Source organism: Melanotaenia boesemani, chromosome 18, assembly GCF_017639745.1.
Source record: "Melanotaenia boesemani isolate fMelBoe1 chromosome 18, fMelBoe1.pri, whole genome shotgun sequence".
Lineage (NCBI taxonomy): Eukaryota > Metazoa > Chordata > Actinopteri > Atheriniformes > Melanotaeniidae > Melanotaenia > Melanotaenia boesemani.
The window spans coordinates 29,645,106-29,668,503 of NC_055699.1; the positions used below are offsets into that span (position 1 = coordinate 29,645,106).

Genomic DNA, 23,398 nt, shown 5'->3' on the forward strand with positions numbered 1-23,398 from the left:
TCTGTCGGGAGTGGCTGGGACCGACGCACCGCAGTCTCCTCCCCTCTGGTTGGCTAATCGTCGGACCAATCCGGCTGCAGCTTAGACGAAGCCTACGGTGTAAAGGCTGCAGCAGAAGCCAGTCAGGTGGGAAGCCGAAAATGGCACAGGCCACTTCCCCTCACTTTGTGCACCGGGTGTTTTTTGTGGTATCAGGGCGAGACTGGTTAGCGCAGGTGGTCTCGTTCTGATTTTGGCAGAAGTTTTGGTGGCGTGGCTTGCTGGGTGTCTGCTGTGCTTTGTGTGGGTGATCCTTTTGGACTCAGACCATTGTTTGTTCACAGCAGGATTACTCCTGGCTGTGGTGCGTCCTCAGTGAGGACTTAGAAATGGTTCTGTTTAGGTTGGATTCACCATTTTACACTCAGCTTAGTTCAAGCTTTGCTACACTTTTATTTGTTCTGTCGTACTGGGTGTTTTGTGTTTAGTTTGGTGTTGGGCTAGGTTAGTGTTTTTGTTTGTGACAACGGTCACATTAGTTATGGATCTGCTGCTCTTTTGTTTTAGTTTCCTCACCAAGTTTAAGTCACTTCTTCGTTTGCACTAGGTGGGTTTTGTATATGGTTTTGGTTAAACCTTTTTGTATATTTATTTCAGCAGGTCCTCGAAACACAACACTTGTTTGTTTTGTGTATTTTTGTTACAGGTTTTATTCGTTGTTTCACGGGATGTCAATAAAATGTGCTTATTTTAATTTTACCACCTGTCCTCAACGTTTTTATTATCTTTTGTTACGCCCAAACATACCCCTTGATACGGGACGTAACACCAGGAAAAGGTTGGCAAAAATGAATATAAACTTTTTTAAGGTCTTGATTTTATATAATATTGAACTGATTATTACAACTATTGTCTGATGTAAAACAAAAAAACAAAACAAAACAAAATAAAAAACTGAAGAAAAACCCAACTAAGCATTGGTTTACTTTTTCTGTTGATACAATACAGTAAAAAGAGGCAGATTTCAGACATAGTCGCGAATGGTGATTAATCATGATTAATTTGTAAGATGTGATTAATCTGATTAGAATTTTTAATCCCTTGACAGTTCTAATTCTTACTTTACTTTACAACCATCTGTTGAGGGAAAAGGGGAGTTTGTTTAAGCATAGATTTCTTGGTGTCATTCTTCTGGGTCTGCCTCAGAGGAATTCCACAACACATGCAAAGAAGTAGCCAGATGTTAACAGGATCTAGAAACACCACCGTCTTCTCTGGACCAAAGTTCATTTAAAATGGTCTGAGGCAAAGTGGAAACTGTTCTGTGGTCAGATGGATAAAAATATATAAAATTCTTTCTGGAAAGCATGGATGTCCTGTCTTGCAGACTAAAGAAGAGAGGGACCATCCATAGTGTCTATGGAGCTGATAGCTGTTACATCTGGAAAAGCTTAATTATGAAAAAAAAAAACTTTTACAGCAACATCTGCTCCCATCCAGACAACGTCTCTTTCAGGGAAGGCCTTGCAGATTTCAGCAAGACGATGCTGAACCACATCCTGCATCCATCACAGCAGCATGGCTTCACAGGAGAAGAGTCCGGCTGCTGAACTGGCCTGCCTGCAGTCCAGACCTTTCACCAATACACAACGTCTGGAGCTTCATGGAAGCAGAAATCCAGCAACCAAGTGTTAAGCAGCTAGAATCACAACATTCCTCTCCTAAAACTCCAGCAACTGGTCTCCTCCCTTTCCAGACGTTTACAGACATGTTAAAAGAAGAGGAGATGCTTCACCATGCTGTAGCATCCCCTCTTCAATTATTTTCCATTTAGCATTTTACGTTTTCTTTATATTGGATTGTGAATAAAATGTTAATTAATGAGGTTTACTAATTAATTCATTTTCTTTTTTATAATTTTTTTTAAATCAGGTTGCACTTTTGAGAAGAGCTTTCGCGCATTAATACTCTCCAACAGATCTGGTCACACACAGACCTTCAACCTGCTCACACATTCTAGTCAGCAGAGTTTTTCATGTTCTAAAACTCTGAATGTGTAGCCCTCATTGCAACACAAAGACAAACAGCTAAAGGCTTCAGGGGGAGAAAAGCTCTACTTCTGCTGCAGCTTCTTCAGATAATCAGGTAAAAGAAATGGTCTGGCACCACAGAACAGAGCAGAACAAACCCAGGTACCTGTTGAGCTGTTTCTGAAGCAGGTCCAGACGCGAGTCCAACTGGTTGCGTTGCTGTCGGCTCAGGCTGTGCAGCGGTGTGTTGAGGGGAGGAGGAGAGCCCAGACTGCAGCTGGGGACCTCCTGGTACTGACCACCCCCCCGGCTTTCTCCCCAGAAACTGAAGATGTTGGATACCCCTGAGAATGCTCCTGGATGAGGTGTTGAAGGAGAGAATTAGTGTCTTTTGTTGACTGGGATTATTTCAGGATTCAAGAAGGATGCTGTGAAGCTTACCTGACAGGGCGTTGCAGGTGTTCCCAGTCTTGGGGTCTCCTTCACCCTCGATGTTCTCTCTGAAGGTCATGGGTGGGGCTTGAGCCTTCGGAGTCTCCAACAATGCAGGTGGAGCGAGGCCAGTCACAACTGATTCCTCCCCCTGTCAGAGCAGATCCAGTTGTTACTCTGCTTGTACAATAACTGCAAAAAACACAGTGAGTACAGGTACAGTGGAGGTGGAGCGTGATACCTCATCACCACTGGAGTGTGAGGAAACTGAGCTCCGATGAGCCCTCCACTGTCTCTTGGTTGCATCCTCCTTCTCCTTCTGGTTGTTGGCTGCTTCTCGCTGTTTTCGCCTTGAAGACTTATGGGACTTTTTAACTTCTCCAGCATCTGCATCATCTGGACAGGGGTGTGCAATGCTACGTTAAAGATTTTGGTCAAAACGAACACCTTCTGTCCATGCAGGCAGCTTTGACAGGCTAGTAAACAAGAGGTGAAATGACCTTTTTCTGTGCGTCTTCGGAACGATAGCTTCCGTCTTCGTAGTTTATTGAACCCCCCGCAGGTGGAATCATCACTGCTGGGAGAACCTGGGATCATGTTGGTCTGAAACAATCATTGGCATAAAAATATTAACTTTCAGGGGGTGATTCAGAGCAATGCTGGCTTCTAAAATTAGGTTGTAAACTCACATCTCTGAGGTTGAAGGTGATTTCTAGGTTGTTCCAGAAGTGATCTGCAAACTCAGGATACATGTCCAGCACTTCAAGAACATCTTCTCTGAGGATTTTATGAAGGTCACAGTACGTCAGTGCTCTCACATCAGCATTGGATTTACCTGGACGGGGGTACAGATTGATTGGCTCGCCAAAGATGTCATTTTTACCTGAAAAGGAGAAAAATTAAGTATAAATTTAGAGAACAGAAGTGAGTTCAGAGGTAAGATGGACATGTGTATGGTATTAAATTTCTTGAAGTTAACAGATTTCATTCCACTTAGAGAGAGCCTGGTGCAGACTCCTAAACAGTAAAGTGGGGTTCACATGGCTTATAATCACAGACACTTAATTGTTCCATTTGAAATGTGTAAAACTTTGTCCTTACAGAAAAACGTGATATCTGAAACCTACTTGTGGAACCCGTGTGAAGGCCACGTATTCAGTGGCATTGGTTTGTCTGTTAGCAACATAACACAAAACGTTATGGATGGATTTTGATTAAATTTTCAAGAAATCTCAGAAACAAACAGTTACATCTAAGAAACAAACAGTTACATCTAAGAAACAAATAGTTACATCTAAGAAACAGACAGTTACATCTAAGAAACAAATAGTTACATCTAAGAAACAAACAGTTACAGAAACAGACAGTTACATCTAAGAAACAAATAGTTACATCTAAGAAACAAACAGTTACATCTAAGAAACAAATAGTTACATCTAAGAAACAAACAGTTACATCTAAGAAACAAATAGTTACATCTAAGAAACAAACAGTTACATCTAAGAAACAAATAGTTACATCTAAGAAACAAACAGTTACATCTAAGAAACAAATAGTTACATTTTGGTGGTGAATCAGACCACCACCTGAATCCAGGAATTTTTCAAAGGACTCTTTAGTTTTGGGGTTATAGAGATAATTTTGCAATTAGAGCAAAAATAATGCCCATAATCTGTGGCATTTTTTTTTATTTATTAATTTTTTTTTTACAATGGCTTGGTGGTAGTTTGTGCTCTCTGAGTGTTTCTAGTTTGAAAATAATTTGTTTCCCTGCTTGTGAAGCTCTCATGAAATAAGGTTTTATGCTCTAATCCACACTGACTCACGAATGAGGAACACATCAGGTGAGAATGTGGTGTTCAGCATCTGGCACAAATACACTTTAGCATATAGACTGGGCAGTTTAAATTGAACGAGCAACTGTCAGATAGAGGGAAAACCACTCTACCTCTTATACAGCTGCTCCACTTCTCATGTTATCTTGACACATTCAATAATCAGCAATAACTGTAGAACACAGTAACCACCAGCAGGTGGCACTATAAACCAAGATAAGTTTTAAAGTAGATAGCATCTTTAGATCCAAACCTGACAGGCCTTTAAAAATGATCATTAATTATGGAGATATGTAATTTCTGCTGGTTTTATGTTGCTCTGCACTGAAATAAACTTGCATGCTACATGGGAAATTCTCACAATGATCATCTTTTATAATCATTTTTATAACTTATTCTCTTAAAAAGATATTTTTATGTGTTTCTTCTCCACATGAGCTCCTTGTGATCTCACAGTTAACAAGAGAGTGGGCTCACAGGTGAATTTATTAGTTTGTGACCTTTGTGGGATTCTATAGGTCTAACAGGGTTAGATCTGTGTGACAGCCCCACATCTCCTCCACTGTTCTGTTTCTCCTGCTCTTCCTCTGAACCCCACCACAGCTCAGATGTCTGTCCCTACTGTCCAGGGAAGACAACTCCTGTAAGAGAAGGCCTGTCTGAGATTCCTCATCAGCAGAGTACATGCCGCTAAACCTTTGTAAACAAGTTAGTGAGTGCCTGCAGTGGCAGAGATGCTGCCAGCTGACTCACAAACAAAAGAAACAACACAACATGCTAGAGCTGTGAGCTAACTATGAGAGGAGAACATAGGAGATCCCAGATCCCTGCACTAACAAAACTTTACACAAACTGCATCAGCAAGCAGAACAACAGGTTTTTAAGCCTGTTTTGGAAGAGCAACTGGACATGAGCAGAGCATATAGAAACAGTGTGCACAGCCCAACAAGAAAAACTGAGGTGGAACTGCAGCCATTGTTTTTTAAAGGTACTACTCATCAGAAATTCTGTTCTATTAAAACCGTCTCCTCTTGTTGTAATAATTTGTTACTGGACACAACTCAAATGTTCTCTAACAACCTCAAAGACAAATTTCATACTGAAGGAAACCACATACCTGCTAAGACCACTGTGTCCTCCCTCTCCCCCTGTACTGTAATGATTTACGGTACTTGGGGAGAAAGAGATTTAATCCATTTTTATCCACAATTAAGAAACAAATCTTTTTTTTCTCTTCTCTTATTTTGAAACAACTCCTCTGGCCTTTGAAAAAATCCTTTTGCATGGCACAGATGAAGCTTGCGGCAAGATCCGAGCCACTTTCTGAAGCTGTCAGCGAGGCTTCAGACCTAGTTAATGGCATTACTCCTCTGAAATGATACAAGCCTCAATACACACCCCATGCTTCCTAAATTACTCTACACATGCTCCAAAGCCTTGGCTAAGCATGTCTTATCACTGGATGTCTGAGCATGCCGTCTTAAGGCCTTTTTATGTTCCCTTTATCTGCATAAAAAGGTACGTCAGTTTCAAATGTCACTGCTTTCATACTTCCATGAGTTTTTTTTTATTTCTTTATTTTTTTTTAATGTTGGCATGGTTGTCAGACAATACATCTACTAGAGGGAAGAGCAGAGTTTAGACTTCACTTCATGATAATGTACATTCTCAGAAAGAGACATAAAAAGAGGCGGCACAGTAGTGCCAGAAACACACACCTCTCCCCTCCCCTAACCAGGTCCGCTTTGAGTGTGTGCATGTGCAGAACAGCAGAGCAGCAAAACAGCTCAGCATATCAGCAGATTGGCTAATGTTGTTAGAGCAACAGGATGTAATGGATAGTAAATTTCCGAAAAACAGTAGCAACTCTTCAGCTTTTAGTAGAAGGTAAAAAATCATATTTGTACACTAAAATAATGGTCCACAACAGTCGACTATCATTCTGGCTTACACAGCATTTCTGTTTAACTAGCTGTTATGTGGCTAGCTATCTAGCTATCCTTAGCGCTGGTGCACATTTCAGTGAACTTTGCAGCTCCAGGAAAGCTACTTTTTAAAGGTGCTATAAAAATGTCACATGATCTGGTCATGCCAGCATAATCACAGATCCAAGGAAAACAGTGATAAAGGCACCAACTAGGTGGTCAACTTTAGCATGATTTTTAAGTGACCAGATATTTTTTAAATAAATTAATTTACATTATAATATTAAACCAATCAAAAGAGATGGGTCTGTGAGAGATGTGGCAAAATTGATGTTTGCTAGAAGTGGGGAGGTGACAAGAGCTTGTTTGTGCTGAAAGTGAATCCTAAACATATCCTCAGGCAGCCTGAAATTATTTGGTTGTTTGTCCAATGATGATGTGCTTAGTGGCGGGTGGGGGAACAGAGCAAAGGGAAACAGGACTACTTGAAAATCGTTCCGTTTGGCACCAGACCGGAGAGTCATCATCAGATACATCCAAGACCCAGAACATCAGCTTGTGGATATTTGCTGTTCAATAATAATACAGAAAATTAGCTAGAGACAGCCTGCAATCTCCCTTTTGTCTTTCCAAATACTCCTTTTGTATTTAGGGTACTTTTTTTAAAATTTCAATTAAATAAAATAGATATTAGATTATTTACGTACTTAAAAAAGGAATTGGGGATAAAGAGTGGCATTGCTTGGAACAGAAATAAAAACCTTTTTATTTGCCAGTATTTCTAATAAAGTTAGAAAGTTTTTATTTCCTCTCAGTATCTCCATTCATTGAAAACATCTGGAAGAAGTTAAAGAAACTTTGAGATAATAATGGTTATTTTACCCAAGATAGCTACCACCACATCTCCTCTTAGTATCTCAATGGATCCCCTGGATATGAAGTAGAGGGCAGTGAGGACGTCTCCGGCGTGGACCAGTGTGTCACCCGGGGGTGCGTGGGTTGTCTTGAACTTCATGGCAAGCGCCCTGAGGCAGCCCTTGGTGGAGCCTTTAAAGGCCTTGCAGTTCTGCAGCAATGTCCGGTTCAGATGGAGGCAGATGTCTGCCTGGAGACACTCGGGGAAGCCTTTCAGTACCTGGGGAGGGAAGGCAGAGGGAGGAAGGAAGGGAGAGAAAATGACAGTTTTTTCAGCTGTTTTTTGTTTTCATCCTCTCTGATGACCTCTAAATGTAAACACCAAAAAACATGACAACACTCAACATTGATTTTCTCTGATTTTACCAACCTAGTTGAAGCTGTGGGAGCCGGTTGTATTGTTTTTTTTTAGAGTTTTCTTTCAATCTGAGTTGCAGAGTCTGAACATAGTCAGAATGCCCAGAGAGTCAATTAATATAAAGAAAGAAAGACAAAGAAAACCCTTTAAAGCAGCACACCATGGACGTCTCTTCTAACTCAGGCTGACTTCACAGAACAGAGCTGCAGTGTATCTAAAACACCCACACCATGCGCTCCCTTTCCATTTCAACATACTTTTTCTTCCTTTTTTTATTCCAGCCCTCTTTGGACTCCATCTTCATCTCTGTATCGATACCCCTGTCAGATGTATCAAGCTTTTTCTTACACTTCACACACTGAAGTAAATAAATTGAGTGTTGTTGATAAGGTGTTCGCAGACAGAGTTCTGTGTTGTGAAGATCCAAAATGCAGCTTTATCTATATTGAGATTTAAATTTTTCACTCACTACACAAAGTTTTAGCTAAGAGAAAAGCTACAGAAAGTATATTTACTGATTCCATGTACATTTTAGCTTATTTCCCAATCACAACTCTAAAAAGGATGATCAGAACGTAACATCAGGGCCTGAAATCCATTATTCTCTGTATTATAAATAGTACAGATTAAAACATACTAATTTTAATAAATCTGCTTCAGGGTACAGAATCCAGATACCTTAGCAGCTCTAAACCAATTGTTAATCGTAGCTCACGTATCATGAACTAGGGTTTCTGGAGCAGACCAAGATCAGGTTTGTTAACATGATCAAATATTTCAGCCCAAGCTTGAGGTTCCTGCAAAGATTTTTTTATTTTTTTATGCACTTTAACCATTAAAACTCCACGCCAATTTTTGCTATTTTCTTTTAGCTCCGCCTTTATTATCATTATTATTATTATTATTTTTTTTTTTATGTAATAATGCATGTAGAACCTAACCCTTTTTAATCACAGTCAACAACCAGGCATTATTTCTTTAGGACAGCCTCAGTTGTCAGATTATGAGACTAAAATTCTGTAATATGTATCAGTAGATATGGCACCATAAAGGCCATCCAAAGCAACAAAACAGATTTTATTACTAACAGTACTTTGTAAATGGTCTGTATTTATATAGCACTTCACTGTACCTGTAATGATACCCAAAGTGCTTTACATCATACATCACATTCAGCCATTCACACATTCACACAGTGATAATGGAAGCTGCCATGCAAGGCGCTTACTACGACCCAATTGAGGTTTGGTGTCTTGCTCAGGGACACCTGGACATGAACTCAACGGACCGAGGATCGAATCGGCAACCCTTAGGCTACAAGACGACCAATCTAACCACTGAGCTACAAGCTCCACTTTGTACATAATAACACACAGATTATCAGTGACCAAGCATCTGCATGTCATTCTCTCTTTTCTTTCAGGAGAAAACGTATAGGCAGTTAAACAAACACACACCAGGAATTATTTACATATTTACACTTTTTCTTTCAGCTGTTTTTTTTTTTTTTTTTGGCTAATTGCAGTACTATTCTCAAAAAACTAACTCGAACTCAGCTAGATTTGTGGGACCACCATGCATCAAAAATAATTTCTGGGCTTTATTCCAGCCATAGAGGAGATTTTTTTATTGTTCCTTTCAGACAGACATAGAACTTTCTGCTCACTTGTTGATCTTTGGCTGCTCCTGATTGGACATTACCATAAGTATCAGCTATCTGATTGGTCAAAAGTTTGACAGGAAGTGGGAAAGGGTAAGCTATCCATCACAATTTACTCCACAGAGTTACACAGTACCATTTATGAGAAGTTGTTGACAATATAAGCGATAACGCTTGGGGGTGCCGGTGATCTAGCAGAGTTTTAAGGGTTAGACTCATTTTAAGGACAGCTGTATCTCTCCAGATGGTTTTAGTGGTTAACTTTACATCTGTGGGTTAAAAGATGACAGCAGCTCTTTCTGTTGTGTAAACGACACCATGTTCCTCTCTCACACCTCAAAACTGAGCAGATCCCCCAATGATTTGTGTGATGTTTGCTTGCTTAAAGTTTCTCTTAGTTTTATTGTTTTCCTCTTTCCTCTTGGTTTATTTGACTGAATTAAACTGAGTTATTTAGGAAGAATATCATTTTGGCCACAGACAGCCACTGTACATTCACAAGTCACAATTTATTAAAATTTAAACAGTTTATTGAAATTCTACCAAAAGTAATGGGTATACTACAGGGCTGCAGCTATTGATTATTTTAATAATCTATTAATCTGCCACTGTCATCGATTAATTAATCGATCAATCTAATGATAGATGTTAGTAATTGATACACATTGTATTTTTAGATAAGATGAACTTGTCGTATTGAAAATTAAAACAAGATTGAGAAGCAACACCTCTAATTTACAGGGATTTTATCATTTCAAGTTCGTCACAACCTCTAGTACTTACCACAAAATCAGATCTATTGAATTATTTTAAGTTATACAAACTCAGTTTGTTATTTAAAGGCTATAGACATAGTTGCCTATGGAGAGGAGTTCAGACCAGAAGGCCAGAGTCTTTCTGGCCACTTCCAGTTACCCTAGAGAATCAATCGGCTGGTCAAAGTGTTTCCAGGCCAATTGGGAGACATAGTCCCTCCAGTGTGTCCTGGGTCTTCACCAGAGCTTCCTCCTAGTGGGACGTGAAAATCTCTCCAAGGAGGCATCCTTACTAGGCCCAAACCACCTCATTGGGCTCCTCTTGATGTGAAGGAGCGGTTCTACTCCAAGCTCCCTGGGTGAGTAGACTTCTTATATCTCATATCTCTAAGGGAGAGCCCAACCAACCTCTGGAGGAAACTCAGTTCAGCTGCTTGTATTAGCACTTTTGTTCTTTCAGTCACTACCAACAGCTCGTGACCATAGATGAGGGTAGGATAACAGACAGATCGATAATTTGAGAGCTTCTCCATTTGGCTGAGCTCCTTCCTTACCACAGCAGACTGATGCAGTCTGTACCAAAAAGGCCCGATAAGATTTTTTCTTCGGCTTCATGGCATCCCTCACCACCTGTGTCCATCAACGGGTTCAGGGATTACCACCATAACAGAACTGAGAACCTTACGGCCACCTTCTGGTCGGCTGCCTCAACAGCCCACTCAGACTCATTGTCCCCCGCCTCACCCAGGACATGAAAGAAGTTCTGCCAGAGGTGGGAGTTAAAACTTTCTCTGACAGGGCCTCCGGCTGACATTCCTAGCAGATTCTCATAACATGGTCGGGCCTACCAGGCCTGACCAGCATCCTCCCCCACCATCTGAGCCAACTCACCACCAGGTGATGATCAGTTGACAGCTCCGCCCCTCTCTTCACTCGAGTGCCCAAGACATGCAGCCGCAAGTCTGATGGCACGACTACAAACTTTATTTGAGTTATATTGAACTGCAGCTTAGAGTGTCTTGGTGCCAGGTGTACAAGTGAATACTTTTATGCTTGAGCATTTTGTTCATTATAGAAAATCTGTAGTAACCAAAGTCCAATAATAAAACACCCTGCACCCCAGCGCAGGTTCCTTCTTCTGGTCACCAGAGAAGTGACATTTTACCTCCCTAGAGCTAGCTTCTGCAGCCCAGGATTGGGCTGAGCCTGACTGGGACCCATATGCTGAGCCACCGGGTGCTCACCTCCGTGCCCCACTTTGAGGTCTGGCTCCAGAGGGGGGTCCCGTTGACCTGCCTCCAGGCAAGGGAAACTTGGCTACAATATGGTTTTTCATCATAGCAGTCTTTTGTGAATAAAAACACAAGAGTAGTTTCAGTAAAATGATACCAATAGAAACACCGTTTTTAATGATCAGTTTTTAATGGAAAGAACCATTACAGTAAACGTGCTCTAATTTAAATTAATTTTGCATTGGCTTTCATGTGCCTGCGTCAGTCTTACATGGGCTCCTGGTAAGATGTATTGTGTCACTTCCTGTGTACCTTACTTGTTTTCTGAGCACCACTAGTTCTTTTTTGAGGCCAGTTGGCTGATAGAAGCATGGCCCCTAAGTTTAAGCCCCTGGCTCACCACCAACCTGTCCACAAACCGGCTGAGGAAAAAGTCTTTGTAATTGGTAGCTCTATGGTCAGAAACGTGTCATTAGAAGCACCAGAAAGCATGGTTAAATGGATTCTAGGGGCCAGAGTGAGTGACGCAGAATCCCATTTGAAACTACTGGCTAAGGGTTAATGTAAATACAATAAGAGTTGATCATAAATAATCTTTTTGAAGAATTTCAGTCAGGATTTAGAGCTCATCATAGCACAGAGACAGCGCTTGTGAAGATTAGCAATGGTCTCAGATAAAGGACTCCTGTCTATACTGATCTTGTTAGATCTCAGTGCTGCATTTGACACCACTGATCACAACATTCTGTTACAGAGGCTGTAACATGTTATTGGGATTTAAGAAACTGTAGTATGCTGGCTTAAGTCATATTTATCTGATAGATTTCAGTTTGTTAATGTGCACACAGTAAGTCATGGAGTTCCTCAGGGTCCTGTACTTGGACCAATACTTTTCATGTTAAACATGCTTCCCATAGGTAATATCATTACACAGCATGGTAGAAACTTTCATAGCCATGCGGATGATACTTTGATATACTTTTCTTTGAAGCCTGATGGAACCAATCTGTTTGTTAGATTACAAAAACATCAAGATTCATATGACTCTGAGCTTTCTCCTTCTAAACTTAAAATGAGGTTGTTGTTTTTGGACCTGAAAAACCAGGACAAAATTGTCTAGTTATGTAATTAATTTGGATGGCATTAATTTGGCCTCCAGTACTACAGTGAGGACATTTGGAGTTATTTTTGAGCAGGACTTGTCCTTTGGCTCACATTCAAAACAGGTTTCAAGAACCGCCTTCTTCCACCTACATAATATTGCTAAAATTAGGGACATCCTGTCAGAGAGTGATGCAGAAAAACTAGTCCATGCTTTTGTTATTTCCAGATTGGACAACTGAAATTCCTTGTTAATGGGTTGTCCTAAATATGCCCTGAAAAGCCTCCAGTTGATCCAAAATGCTGCATCGAGGGTTCTGATGAGAACTAGCAGGAGATATATTTCTTCAGTTTTAGCCTCTCTTCATTGGCTCGCTGTTAAATCTAGTCTAGAATTTAAAATTCTTCTTCTTACATATAAAGCTCTCCATGACCAGGCTCCTCCTATATCAAATATCTCATAGTTCTATATATTCCCACCAGAGTACTTCACTCTCAGACTGCAGGTTTACTTGTGGTTCCCAGAGTCTGTAAGAGTACAAAGGGAAGCAGCGCCCTCGGCTATCAGACCCCTCTCTTTTGGAACCAGCTCACAGTTTGGGTTTGGGAGGCAAACACCCTCTCTATATATTTAAGATCAGGTTTAAAACCATCGTTTATGATAAATCTTATAGTTGGTGGTGGATAACCATCCCTTAGTTATGCTGCCATAGGCTTAGTCTCTTGTTGTACTGAGCACTGCCTTTTCATTGCTATGCTCATTATCTTCCATGCATAAACACGTCGGTATTGGCATCATTCACATATTTCTCCTCTCTCAGCAGGCTTCCCTGGCTAAAAGTTGTGGTGCCTGTTGGTTTCTCTTTCCTGTCCACACACCAACCGGTTGAGGCAGATGGCTCCCATTCCTGAGCCGGGTTCTGTTGGAGATTATTTCCTTTCTGTTAAAAAGGAGTTTTTTTTTCCTTTCCACTGTTGCCCGCCACCCTGTACATGCTCAGGATGGGGGATTGAATTTAAGATTTAGTTTTGATGCAATCTGTTGGTTTCCTTAACTAGACTATTATTTATTATAAATTAGCTTGTATAAATACTTATTGGAGGGCAGTGGATTGGCTTGAACTGATTATATATAAAGTGCTCTGAGATGATGTTGTAAATTAGCGCTATGTGAATAAAGCTAAACTGAATTTTACTGAATTTCAATCATGAGCTGTTGATTTCAGCCTGAGACAGCTCACAACACATATGCATATATATATATATATATATATATATGTATATATATATATGTAGAGAGAGAGAGAGAGAGAGAGAGAGAGAGAGAGAGAGATAATGACAGTAAAAATGATGTGTACTTCCACACAAAGTGAATGCAGCAGCAGATAGGATGTGTGTATGTCAGGTTTCTGACTGTATGTTGGGCCTCATACATGATTATTTGTGTTTGTTTAAGTAGCAGCATCCTATAAGCTTTGATTCAGAGTTCAGGTAGAGGTCTACCATATGCAACCAGTATATAAAAACACTCTACGGTGTATTTGAGTCAGAGTCATGGTTCTGGTGGGCGTCTGAGCTGCAGCCTGAGTAAAAGTGTTTATAAATGTTTTTTCTTATTCTTGTGAATTTTAATTGGATTCATACATGCCAATCATTCCATCAAAGTCTATTCCAAGCTAACTAGAGATGTGAAGTTCTTAAACTAACCAATTCTTTTGAATGACTCTTTTAAATGAACGATGCGAACCTAGTCGCAGCTGTAAGCCATTTATTGTGAGCCATTCTTTTTATATACAAGTTTTCCACACTGTCTTCATCACACGTGCCATCATATTTGTCTGATTTCCAACATGCTCCATTCACATGAGGCATCTATGGGCAGAAAGTTTTGTTCCGAAAACAAATATTCTTTCTTTGGAGTTCTATCCAAAGCATTTACTAAAATTTGCACTGATATCACTCAGGTTATTATATTTTTGTTTATATTTTTCAATATATTTCTTTTAATATTGTATAGTAAATTTTATATGGGTACATATTTTTATTATTTGTTATTCTCATATATTGTGGGTTTTTGGCTTTACTAAAAATGTCCTTGGGCCTCATCCATAAAACTGTGCATAGCAAAGCAAACAACAGATGGGGTCTGCAGGGGGAAAAGGAAAGGTGGCACACAGAAACTTTTAGATTCATAAAAGCGTGCAGTCGTACGTCCCACGCCTGTTTACGTTTAAAAACCAGAATCAACTCTAAAGTTGGCGCATGTGAGGGAGTGCCTTGCCACGCCCACATAGTGGCTATAAACGGTCAGGTGAACGCCTATAATAAATATTCATCATATCATTTCCATGATGGCTCGGGAGGGGAAAAGACGGAAGAAGTGAATTTTTTTGGAATGAGAAACTGAGATCCTTAGGGACCATGCTGGAAAAAGTAAAATGGTTTGATTGGTGGGCCCAGTGTGGGCATCACCAGGGTCAGAAAGGCAGAGTAGAAGCAGCAGGTGGCAGATGCTGTCAACACCGTGTAAGAAGGCAAGCCACGCCAGAGGTATTGGATCGTACGGCTGGATGTCTCAGTAGCCAGGGCATCTGTCTGTCATGCGGGAGGTCAAAGTTCAAATCCCACAGGGCTGAACAGTAACACCATCTTAATGCTACAGTGCAGGGTAAGTCAATTTGGAGAAAAGCGTCTGCTAAATGACACTAATGATGCTGATAATGTAGTCTTTTATTTTATTGTATAAAATAAATATGTACATATACATCTGAGATTGGTAGCAGTTTATTTAATGTTAAATAATATTTCTTTCTAGTTCCTGGGTGTTCCAGCTGGGTGGGCGGTGCTGCAGCTGTGGTTGCAGAGGGTGAGGCCAGAGAAGCCACGCAGCACTGCAGCAGCCCTGTCCTCAGCGGAAGTCCTGCAGGTGCAGAGGGACACCATCACTGCTATCAACCAGGTGGACAATGGAGACTGTCTTGATGGAAATTGGGACAACAATTAAAAAGGATTGTGTAAGAATAAATAAATAAATAAATGGAAGTCCACCTCTGTGTTCCATCACTTCTATATGCTCCAGACTCCAGTCTGCGTCCCGCTCTGCTGGGTCTTAGAATAAATGACCAAACCTTACTTCTTGCATCTTCTATTACTGACTGGTAAATGTTGGCAGCAGACTGTCCACCTCATTATTTCCTTGATTTTATTCTGTACCGTTTGTGTCGCAGTTTCCCGTTTTCCCAGATTTTTTGCGTATGCCAGGTCAGAGTTGCTGTGGAGGTAGGAACATTCTCCCGCCAAGTTTGGTTTTTATAAACCCCAAAAGTTGACTATAATTGGCGCACGGCGGTTTTTGTACCTACGCCAGCTTTGTAAATGAGTAAAGTTGTTTTACATGGAAGTTAATTCCCTCATCTCTCTGTGTATACCTGTGTATATGTAACTGTGTGTGTACTCATGTGTGACATCATGTAACTCTCCTTCGTTAGGCCGTTAGTGTGAAGGTCTGTACTCACTGCGTTCATGTCAATGCCGTTGGTGTAGGACCAGGCATGCTGGAAGTACTCCTCCAGTCTCTGTCTGAGAGGGTTGGGGATCTGGTGGAAACGGATGAACTCCCGGACTCTCAGCATCTGGGTGTGGTAGCGGGCTGTTCCTGAGTAGAGCCGCTGGATGATGGCGGACACATTCCCAAAGATGCTGGCATACATCAGGGCTGGAAGTGGAAGGAGTTTCAGAAAGAAAGCAGAGTGAAACGTTAACAGAGACACAGAGTGATACCCAACCTGACAGGCACATCTTTGACTTACTGCTTCTACATTAGCAGGTACAAACACACACCTGTGTGGGGTATGCTTGATTAAAAATATTGTACGTGAAGAACTGCAGGTAAAAAAAATTTAAAAGAAAGAAAAGTACAGAAAGTTAGCTGATGGTATGATGATGATGAAGATCTGTATGAAAGTAGAAGTCTTGAACATGATGTCTGCACTTGTATAAAGACATTTACATTACACTTAACAGCACCTTTATTAGGTCCACCTGTTTAATTGATTGGCTGATTAGATATTTTTAACAATCATGTTCCAGCAACTCATTGCATTCAGTCATGTAGACATGGTCAAGACGACTTGCTGAAGTTCAAAATAAATGAGGAAGAAAAGGCATTTAAGTGACTTTGAACATGGCATGGTTGTTGGTCTGAGTATTTCAGAAAATGATTTACTGGGATTTTGACAGCAGCAGAAGACCACATCAGATGCCTCTCCTGTCAGCTAAGAACAGGAAACTGAGGCTACAATTCACACACACTCACCAACACTGGACAATAGAAGATGGAGAAACGTTGCTGGTCTGATGATTCTCCATTTCAGCTCCACATTCAGATGCTAGGCTCAGAATTTGGTAGAAACATCATGAAAACATCTTGCCAGCATACCAATCTTCTACTTCTAGTAGGATAATGCATCATGTCAGAAAGGTCAAATTATCTCCAACTACTTTCTTAAACATGAAGATGTTCACTGTACAACAATGGCCTCCACAGTCAGCAGACCTTTGGGATGTGGTGGAACGGGAGATTCTCATCATGGATGTGCAAATCTGTGATGCTATCATGTCAATATGGAGAAAAAGGGAGTCATATATGAGTGACTCTTGATTTGTAATATTTAGGGTAGTGGCTCCAAAACTGTAGACACGCAGATAGTCTGAGCTGCACCAGGTTAGCTTCAGCTAAAGTCTGGATCCAGTGATGGATCACTGCTGTGGCAGAACAGGACAGAGGACAGTGTCCCACTTGTCCCAGGAAATTGTAAAGACTTACAGGAAAGAGCAAAGACATTTCTATCAATTTCTGTCTGTCTTTCTCTTTTGTTAAACTAAGCATGTTTTTCAGGATTTAGAAGTTTCCATCAACTTGAAAATGCAAATCAAAAATTTTTAATGGAACACAATTTAATTAAAAAACAATTTACATGAAAGTGTGAAAGTTAAATGATCATTTTAAATGCAATCATGGACACAAAACACCCCCCAATAAGTTGTTCTTCAGACTTTACTTGAATTTAAGGGAATAATTTGAAGAAAACATTGTTTTGTCTTCTGTCTGCAGTAAGTCAGCAAGCATGAGATTTCTTAAAATCTTTTTCCAAGGACAATGGTGTAGACATGTAGACATCAGGAAGTTTGACTGATCTAAAAAGCTTTTTGTCTGTAGAGGGCAAAAAGTTGTGTTTGGTAATCTTGATGAACTTCAGTGTCCTGTGTCACATTGTATCCTGCTATCCTTTCAACCTCTGTCAGCTCCCATCACTGTCCACATCACCCAGTGAAAACGCTGGGCTCCATTCTGTATTTCTGTGATTAACAGAAGAAGGCAAATCTCAGACTTCAAAGACAAAGTGATTCAATGCACACTTAATTTTGGACTTAAACATAATTAATTTTTCAAACCTCAGGTGGTTTTATGGCCCTCTAAGGTTAAGCAATGGTAAAGATATCAGCCTTGTTGAACAGCCATCAGTTTCTGATGAAAAAATTTGTTTAACTGCATTTAATTCAAAACAGTAGAAAAAGAAATAGAAAATACCCCAAAAATGATCAGATCTAAGGTCATTAATCCTCCTGTTGATGTCCTGAAAACTGCAACACAGTCTACCTGTAATTATTTTCTTAACTATTTTGTAAACAAAATAGTCTTTATTAGCCTGTACAGCACTGTTCAGGTATGTGCTCCTCCAGTGGCCTCTGCTGTCTGCGATCAGTTTGAGCCAGTGTTGCTACGGCAACTCTCTGAGGTGGTTCAGCAGCCCTCTGGACATATATCCCTCTGAGATACTCAAACAGTCCTTTGACACCATTGGTCCATGTCTTCTGACTTATATTATGGGATAGGCACTGTCCCATCTGAATGAAAGTGTGAAAGTTACATGACTGAATTAAACATGAAATCTGCCTGTTTTTACTGTATTGTATCAACAGAACAAGCCAATGCTACAAATATGTAGTGTTAACTGACCTTCCCTTGGGGAAACTTCAGATGTCCAATGATCAGTAAGTGCAGCATGTAATATACTTCTATATGTTGTTCTAAGTAATTTCTACCATGTTCTAGATCATAATGCAGAATTCATATATCATAAGTATAACTGATGAAGAAACTGATAAAAGTGATGATCCGGATTAAAAACAGATTTTTCTTTTATCACTGAAGTGTGAGTGTTTGTGCAGCAGTGATAAAAGTCCTACAGCAGCATCACTGTGATAGAGTGGGACACTCTGAGAGGATGTTGCTGGTCTGATTTCTTTCGACAGAGCTCCGATCAGAGGCAAGGGCACGGAGAAAACAATTCCAAGAACACTTTAATATTGGAGTTGGTTTATAGGATGGTATGCGTTTGTGTGCAATCTATAAAGAAATAAAGTACAAATAATATTAATAATACTGTATAATTGTATGAAATTCCATAATAAATAATAAGCATTGGACATATATGACTGGCAATATATTAACTTAGTCAAATAAGCCAAATGAGCCATAAAACCACCAAAGTCAAGTCAGGAAAGGGGTTAATAATACAGTTAAGGCGGATTTATTGTGCAGCGTTTGCATCTGCGTCTCCACTGTAGGCTCAGCGTAGCTCCGCAGAGGCTCACCTCTTTCAGACCTGACGTGCACCCCTGCTAAGCAGACGGTTACGCGGAGGTACTCCCTTGTGATTGGTCAGTTTGGGATCACCTGTTGCCAGATATCTGGATCTTTTCAAAGAATTTGTGTGGTAACCACCATTTTTAAAAACAACAACCAGTAGATCAAGTTTATGAGAGGCTGATCAAATTATTTTTCATTTTCTTCGACAAGCTAATAAAGACACCGAACCATACTGGACGCCATGGTTGTTTTAAAACAGAAAATACCTACTGAACTGAAGTGAACCATCAATAGAACTCCGACCTGGTGAGTTTACCGGCCGATACCACCTCTGCTGCCACCTTCAGGTTACTAGGAGAAACTGCACAACACCCCCTACGCTCGAGTGCGAGAGCAAACTCACCAGCGTCAGCTACGCCTTGGCCGACCGCACGCAGACACCGCATGAACAAAAATTCGCCTTTAGAGGGTTTTAGATTAAACTAGTGTTCTGTCCATCTAGTGTAGCCTGCAACCACACCGCCTACCTTTAACACATGAGGGATGCATGAACATCTGTGCCAAATTACACTTAAATGCATCTGGGGCATCAAGGAGGTTAAATAAAATGTAGCAATGCAAATACAAATAAATGAACCTAAGGACCGCACCCGGAAATAAAGCTTAAAGCTGGATAACCTATCACACTCCACCAAGGGCTTATTACATGGTCACGTGTACCTGATTAACTACTAAAACACACTACGAAGTATTAAATCATGCACATAAAACACAGAATAGGTAGACAGTTCAACCATGCAATACCTAAGCAGGTTCTGGAGCAATGTTTGCATAGTAACACACATTAGACCTTACTTTTGTTCATGCATGCACACGGCAGGACAATCACCCAAAGTAAACAACTGTTGATAAACTATATCATTAGCTGTTTGTTTTACAAGTTTTTAAAACAATACTTTGGGGTAAATACGTGATGGTTTGAACCATGAACCGGTAGTTTCCTCCTTCTTAGCTAAATGGTGAACAAACGCAACAAGAGAGAAAAGCTGAAAAAGAAAACGGGGTCGTCACGCTGAATGTCTGCTCCAGGTCCATCCATCGCTACAGCCAAAAGAGGTGCTCTTCACCAGCCGAGCCCTTTCCACTGATCACCGGAGACTCTGTGGTGAGGAACATCAGAAACAGGTACGCTGTTTCCAGGTGTGAAAGTCCCCAAACTTCTTATTCTGGTTCCCAACCTGATGGAGGAATACTCCCACGTCCAGAATGTAGTCATCCATGTCGGGTGTAATGACATTCCCAGCCAGAAATCAGACTTTATATTGCTCTTAAAATCTTGCTAAAACAAGTGGCAAAAACGTTGTTATATCTGGACCGATTGCTCCATTCGGAAGGGGCAGTGATTGTTTTAGCTGGATACTTAGCCTCAACACCTGGCTCCAATCAACATGTCCAGCCTTCAGTGCTGTTTTAATCGATCATTTTAATCTGTTCTAAAACCGTCCATCTCTTCTCAGGACAAATGGTCTTCAACCAAACAAGCTGGGCAGCAGCTTTTTAAAAGATAACATATTTTTCTTTATCCATACCTTTCAGTATAACTGATTAAATCATACCACTTTCCACACCCACAGCTAATCCCACTGCCTTCTGATCATGGTCCTCATTTATAAAGCTTGTTTAGGTACAAAAACCAGCGTAGGCCAATTATTGTGAACTTTTGGGATTTATAAAAACCAAACTTTATAAAAACGGGAGAATGTCCCTACTTCCATGGCAAACTTAGTAGTTTTGATGTGCGTTTGAGTCTGGTAGAAATTCCCCACGAAGAGTTCCAGGTGTTATGTGAATCACTGGAATTCAGCCAGAAGCAGGTGGAAACTCTGGCTGCAGAAAACGCCAGCCTCAGAGAGTCGGTAAAATCCCTCACCGAAGAGGTGACCCGACTCTCTGAGGAAAATAAGAAGATAAAGGAAATGGTAATCGATCTGCAGACGCGGAGCATGAGAGAATCTGGTATTTGCAGGGATCCCAGAGCAGATGGAGGAGGACCCCAAGACCACGGTGAAAAACTTCATCCAAACTCACTTGAAGCTCCTGGAGGAAACGGTTAAAAACATCTCCTTTCACAGAGTCCATCGTCTGGGTGGGAGGAAAACCCGGGACCAGCAGACCAAGACCCATTGTAGCCAAGTTCATCAGCTTCATACAGAAGGAGCAGGTGAAGAACCAGGACTGTAAACTGAAGGGAACAAACTTTGGTGTAAACGACCAATATCCGAGAGAGATCCTGGATTGGCGAAGAGTCCTGTTTAGCATCAGGAGGAAATCCATTGCCGAAGGCGCTCGTGGTGGATAAATGATTTATTAACAGACAGCTGTACAGCAACCCGAACATCACTCCGTAGCTCTACTGATTTGTAGGTATGTGCTTTAATCTTCCCATATTCTTATTAGATCATGTCAAGGCATAAAACTGCCATTAAAGATAATTTAGTTAACAGTAAATTCACTGCCCGTCTCTACCACAGTGCTCTCAACAGGATGTGTTTTTTTATTGTTTCCTTTGTCACTGTCACTCGTTTCACTTTTCACTCTTCTTCTTTCCCACCCTGTCACAGTTAACGGTAATCCCACCTGTCATAATTATGTAAACCATGGCGCACACACACACTTGAACATCAGTCCCAGCTTGCTGACACAAATTAGCGCTTTGCATGATTCACACAAACACACACATGAAATGTATGAGGGAACAGCACAAGCACACATGCAGACATTTAATCCACAGATCCATGTTGCACACTCAGCTGGCAGACACACATGCACATGAAGAAGTAGAGGGATGCACACACTTGCTTCAGTAATATGCATGTAGCCTCATTTCTGTTGTCGGATCATGAATACACCGAGGTTTGTCACTTGGAAAACTTAGCTGCGGGAAATGAAGGCAGACATCGTCCTCTTACAGGAAACTCATTTATCAAACTCAACAATAGATCTTCTCTTAACAGCCCAGTTTCCACATGTGTACTCGGCTTGTTATAATTCTAGGTGAGGAGTAGCAACTCTTATTAATAGAAGGGTAAACTTTGACATAGGTAACACAAATGCAGATTCAGAAGGCAGATTTATAAAAGTTTACATTATCCATTCAAAATGTTAGTTATCGATTCCAAATATATATGGTTCAAATGTAGATGAGCCCTCCTTCTTTCACTCCCTCTTCACCTCACTCTCTGGTCACTCAGATAACACACTAATTATAGGAGGTGATTTTAACATTATACTGGACAAACATAGTACCACAGAAAGTCATCGAGTCTGGAAATCCTCAGAAACTGTAAAACAGTCATGAAGGATTTTGGTCTCTGTGATGCTTGGTGCTCTCACCATCCCAAACTAAAAGAATACACCTTCTTCTCTTCAGTCCACCATTCCTATTCTAGATTAGATTATTTCTTAACTAGCAGCTCGCTGATGTGTGTAATCAGCCATTATGATTAGCAATCACGCACCAGTATCATTAACTCTGCGAAATAAGAATGATAAACCAGTAACTAGAACCTGGAGATTTAAAACATCATTACTTAAAGATCCTGAGTTTATCAGCTACTTTAAAAGAGAATGGTCCTTATATCTAGAAAACAACTTGCCAGAAACTTCAGTCTGTGTCCTATGGGAAGCAGGAAAAGCAGTAATGAAAAGGGAAAATAATTTCCTTTTCTTCCTTCTCATTCTTATTTGTTATTATTATTTTTAGGTTTATTTAGTTGTCTACCTTTAACATTTTTAACTCCAGTGTATTCCTCATGGGGACCCTACGTGGGCCCATTGCCTGCTTGGTTTGCAGGATTGCTGCCGCAGGGATAGCTGTGGTCTGGATGGCTACGGGCCCTGCACTGCAGCCATGGGCCCCGGCCTGCCTGAACGTGGGCTGTCCCCCTGGTTGCAGCCTCTGTGGTCATGGTGGGTCCTGGTGTGGATGGATCCCAAGGTAGTGTTTCCTCACAATAGTGTCAAGCCAGAATAAATTCTTATTGCATTAAGAGAAAGAATAGATAAGAGATAGAGATAGATAGGGGCTGCTTTGGGTATGAGTGTGTGTGTGTATGAATGTGTGAGAAAGAGTAGGTGTGAATTTTTAATTGCTGTTTTATATTCTTTTTTATTTGCAAACATTGTTTTTGTGTCACTTTTATTGTGATATGTATATGTATGAAAATGCTTTAGAAATAGAATTTGATTCACCACAGCCAAACTCGCCTTTATTTACTTGCAGAGTGGCAGTACAAGAAAGAAAGAAAGTCCTTACAGAGGTATTACCTCAAAACCTTTTCATGAAAACTTATATAAGATAGGTTAAATGGATTAGATAAAATATGTTTTAGATAGAATAAATTAACTTAGATTGTTACAGTTTACTATGTATGTTGTTATATTTTACTGATATTTTAGCGTGTGGCAAAATGTGTTTATATTATATATATATATGTGTAAATATATTGTTACAGATGTATATAC

At 40.5% G+C, this 23,398-nt stretch overlaps 1 protein-coding gene across 1 annotated transcript in view; it reads right to left on the reverse strand.

Annotated features, from left to right (window-relative positions):
• The window catches only part of kcnh2b (potassium voltage-gated channel, subfamily H (eag-related), member 2b), a 338,190-nt gene that overhangs the window by 14,503 nt on the left and 300,289 nt on the right, over nt 1-23,398 (reverse strand). The window contains exons 13-19 of the mRNA XM_041968155.1: nt 15,738-15,937; nt 7,084-7,336; nt 3,131-3,324; nt 2,942-3,044; nt 2,683-2,837; nt 2,451-2,592; nt 2,176-2,365 (exon numbers count right to left, since the gene is read on the reverse strand). Of these exons, the coding sequence (XP_041824089.1) occupies nt 2,176-2,365; nt 2,451-2,592; nt 2,683-2,837; nt 2,942-3,044; nt 3,131-3,324; nt 7,084-7,336; nt 15,738-15,937 (1,237 nt within the window). The remainder of the gene's footprint in view (nt 1-2,175; nt 2,366-2,450; nt 2,593-2,682; nt 2,838-2,941; nt 3,045-3,130; nt 3,325-7,083; nt 7,337-15,737; nt 15,938-23,398) is intronic.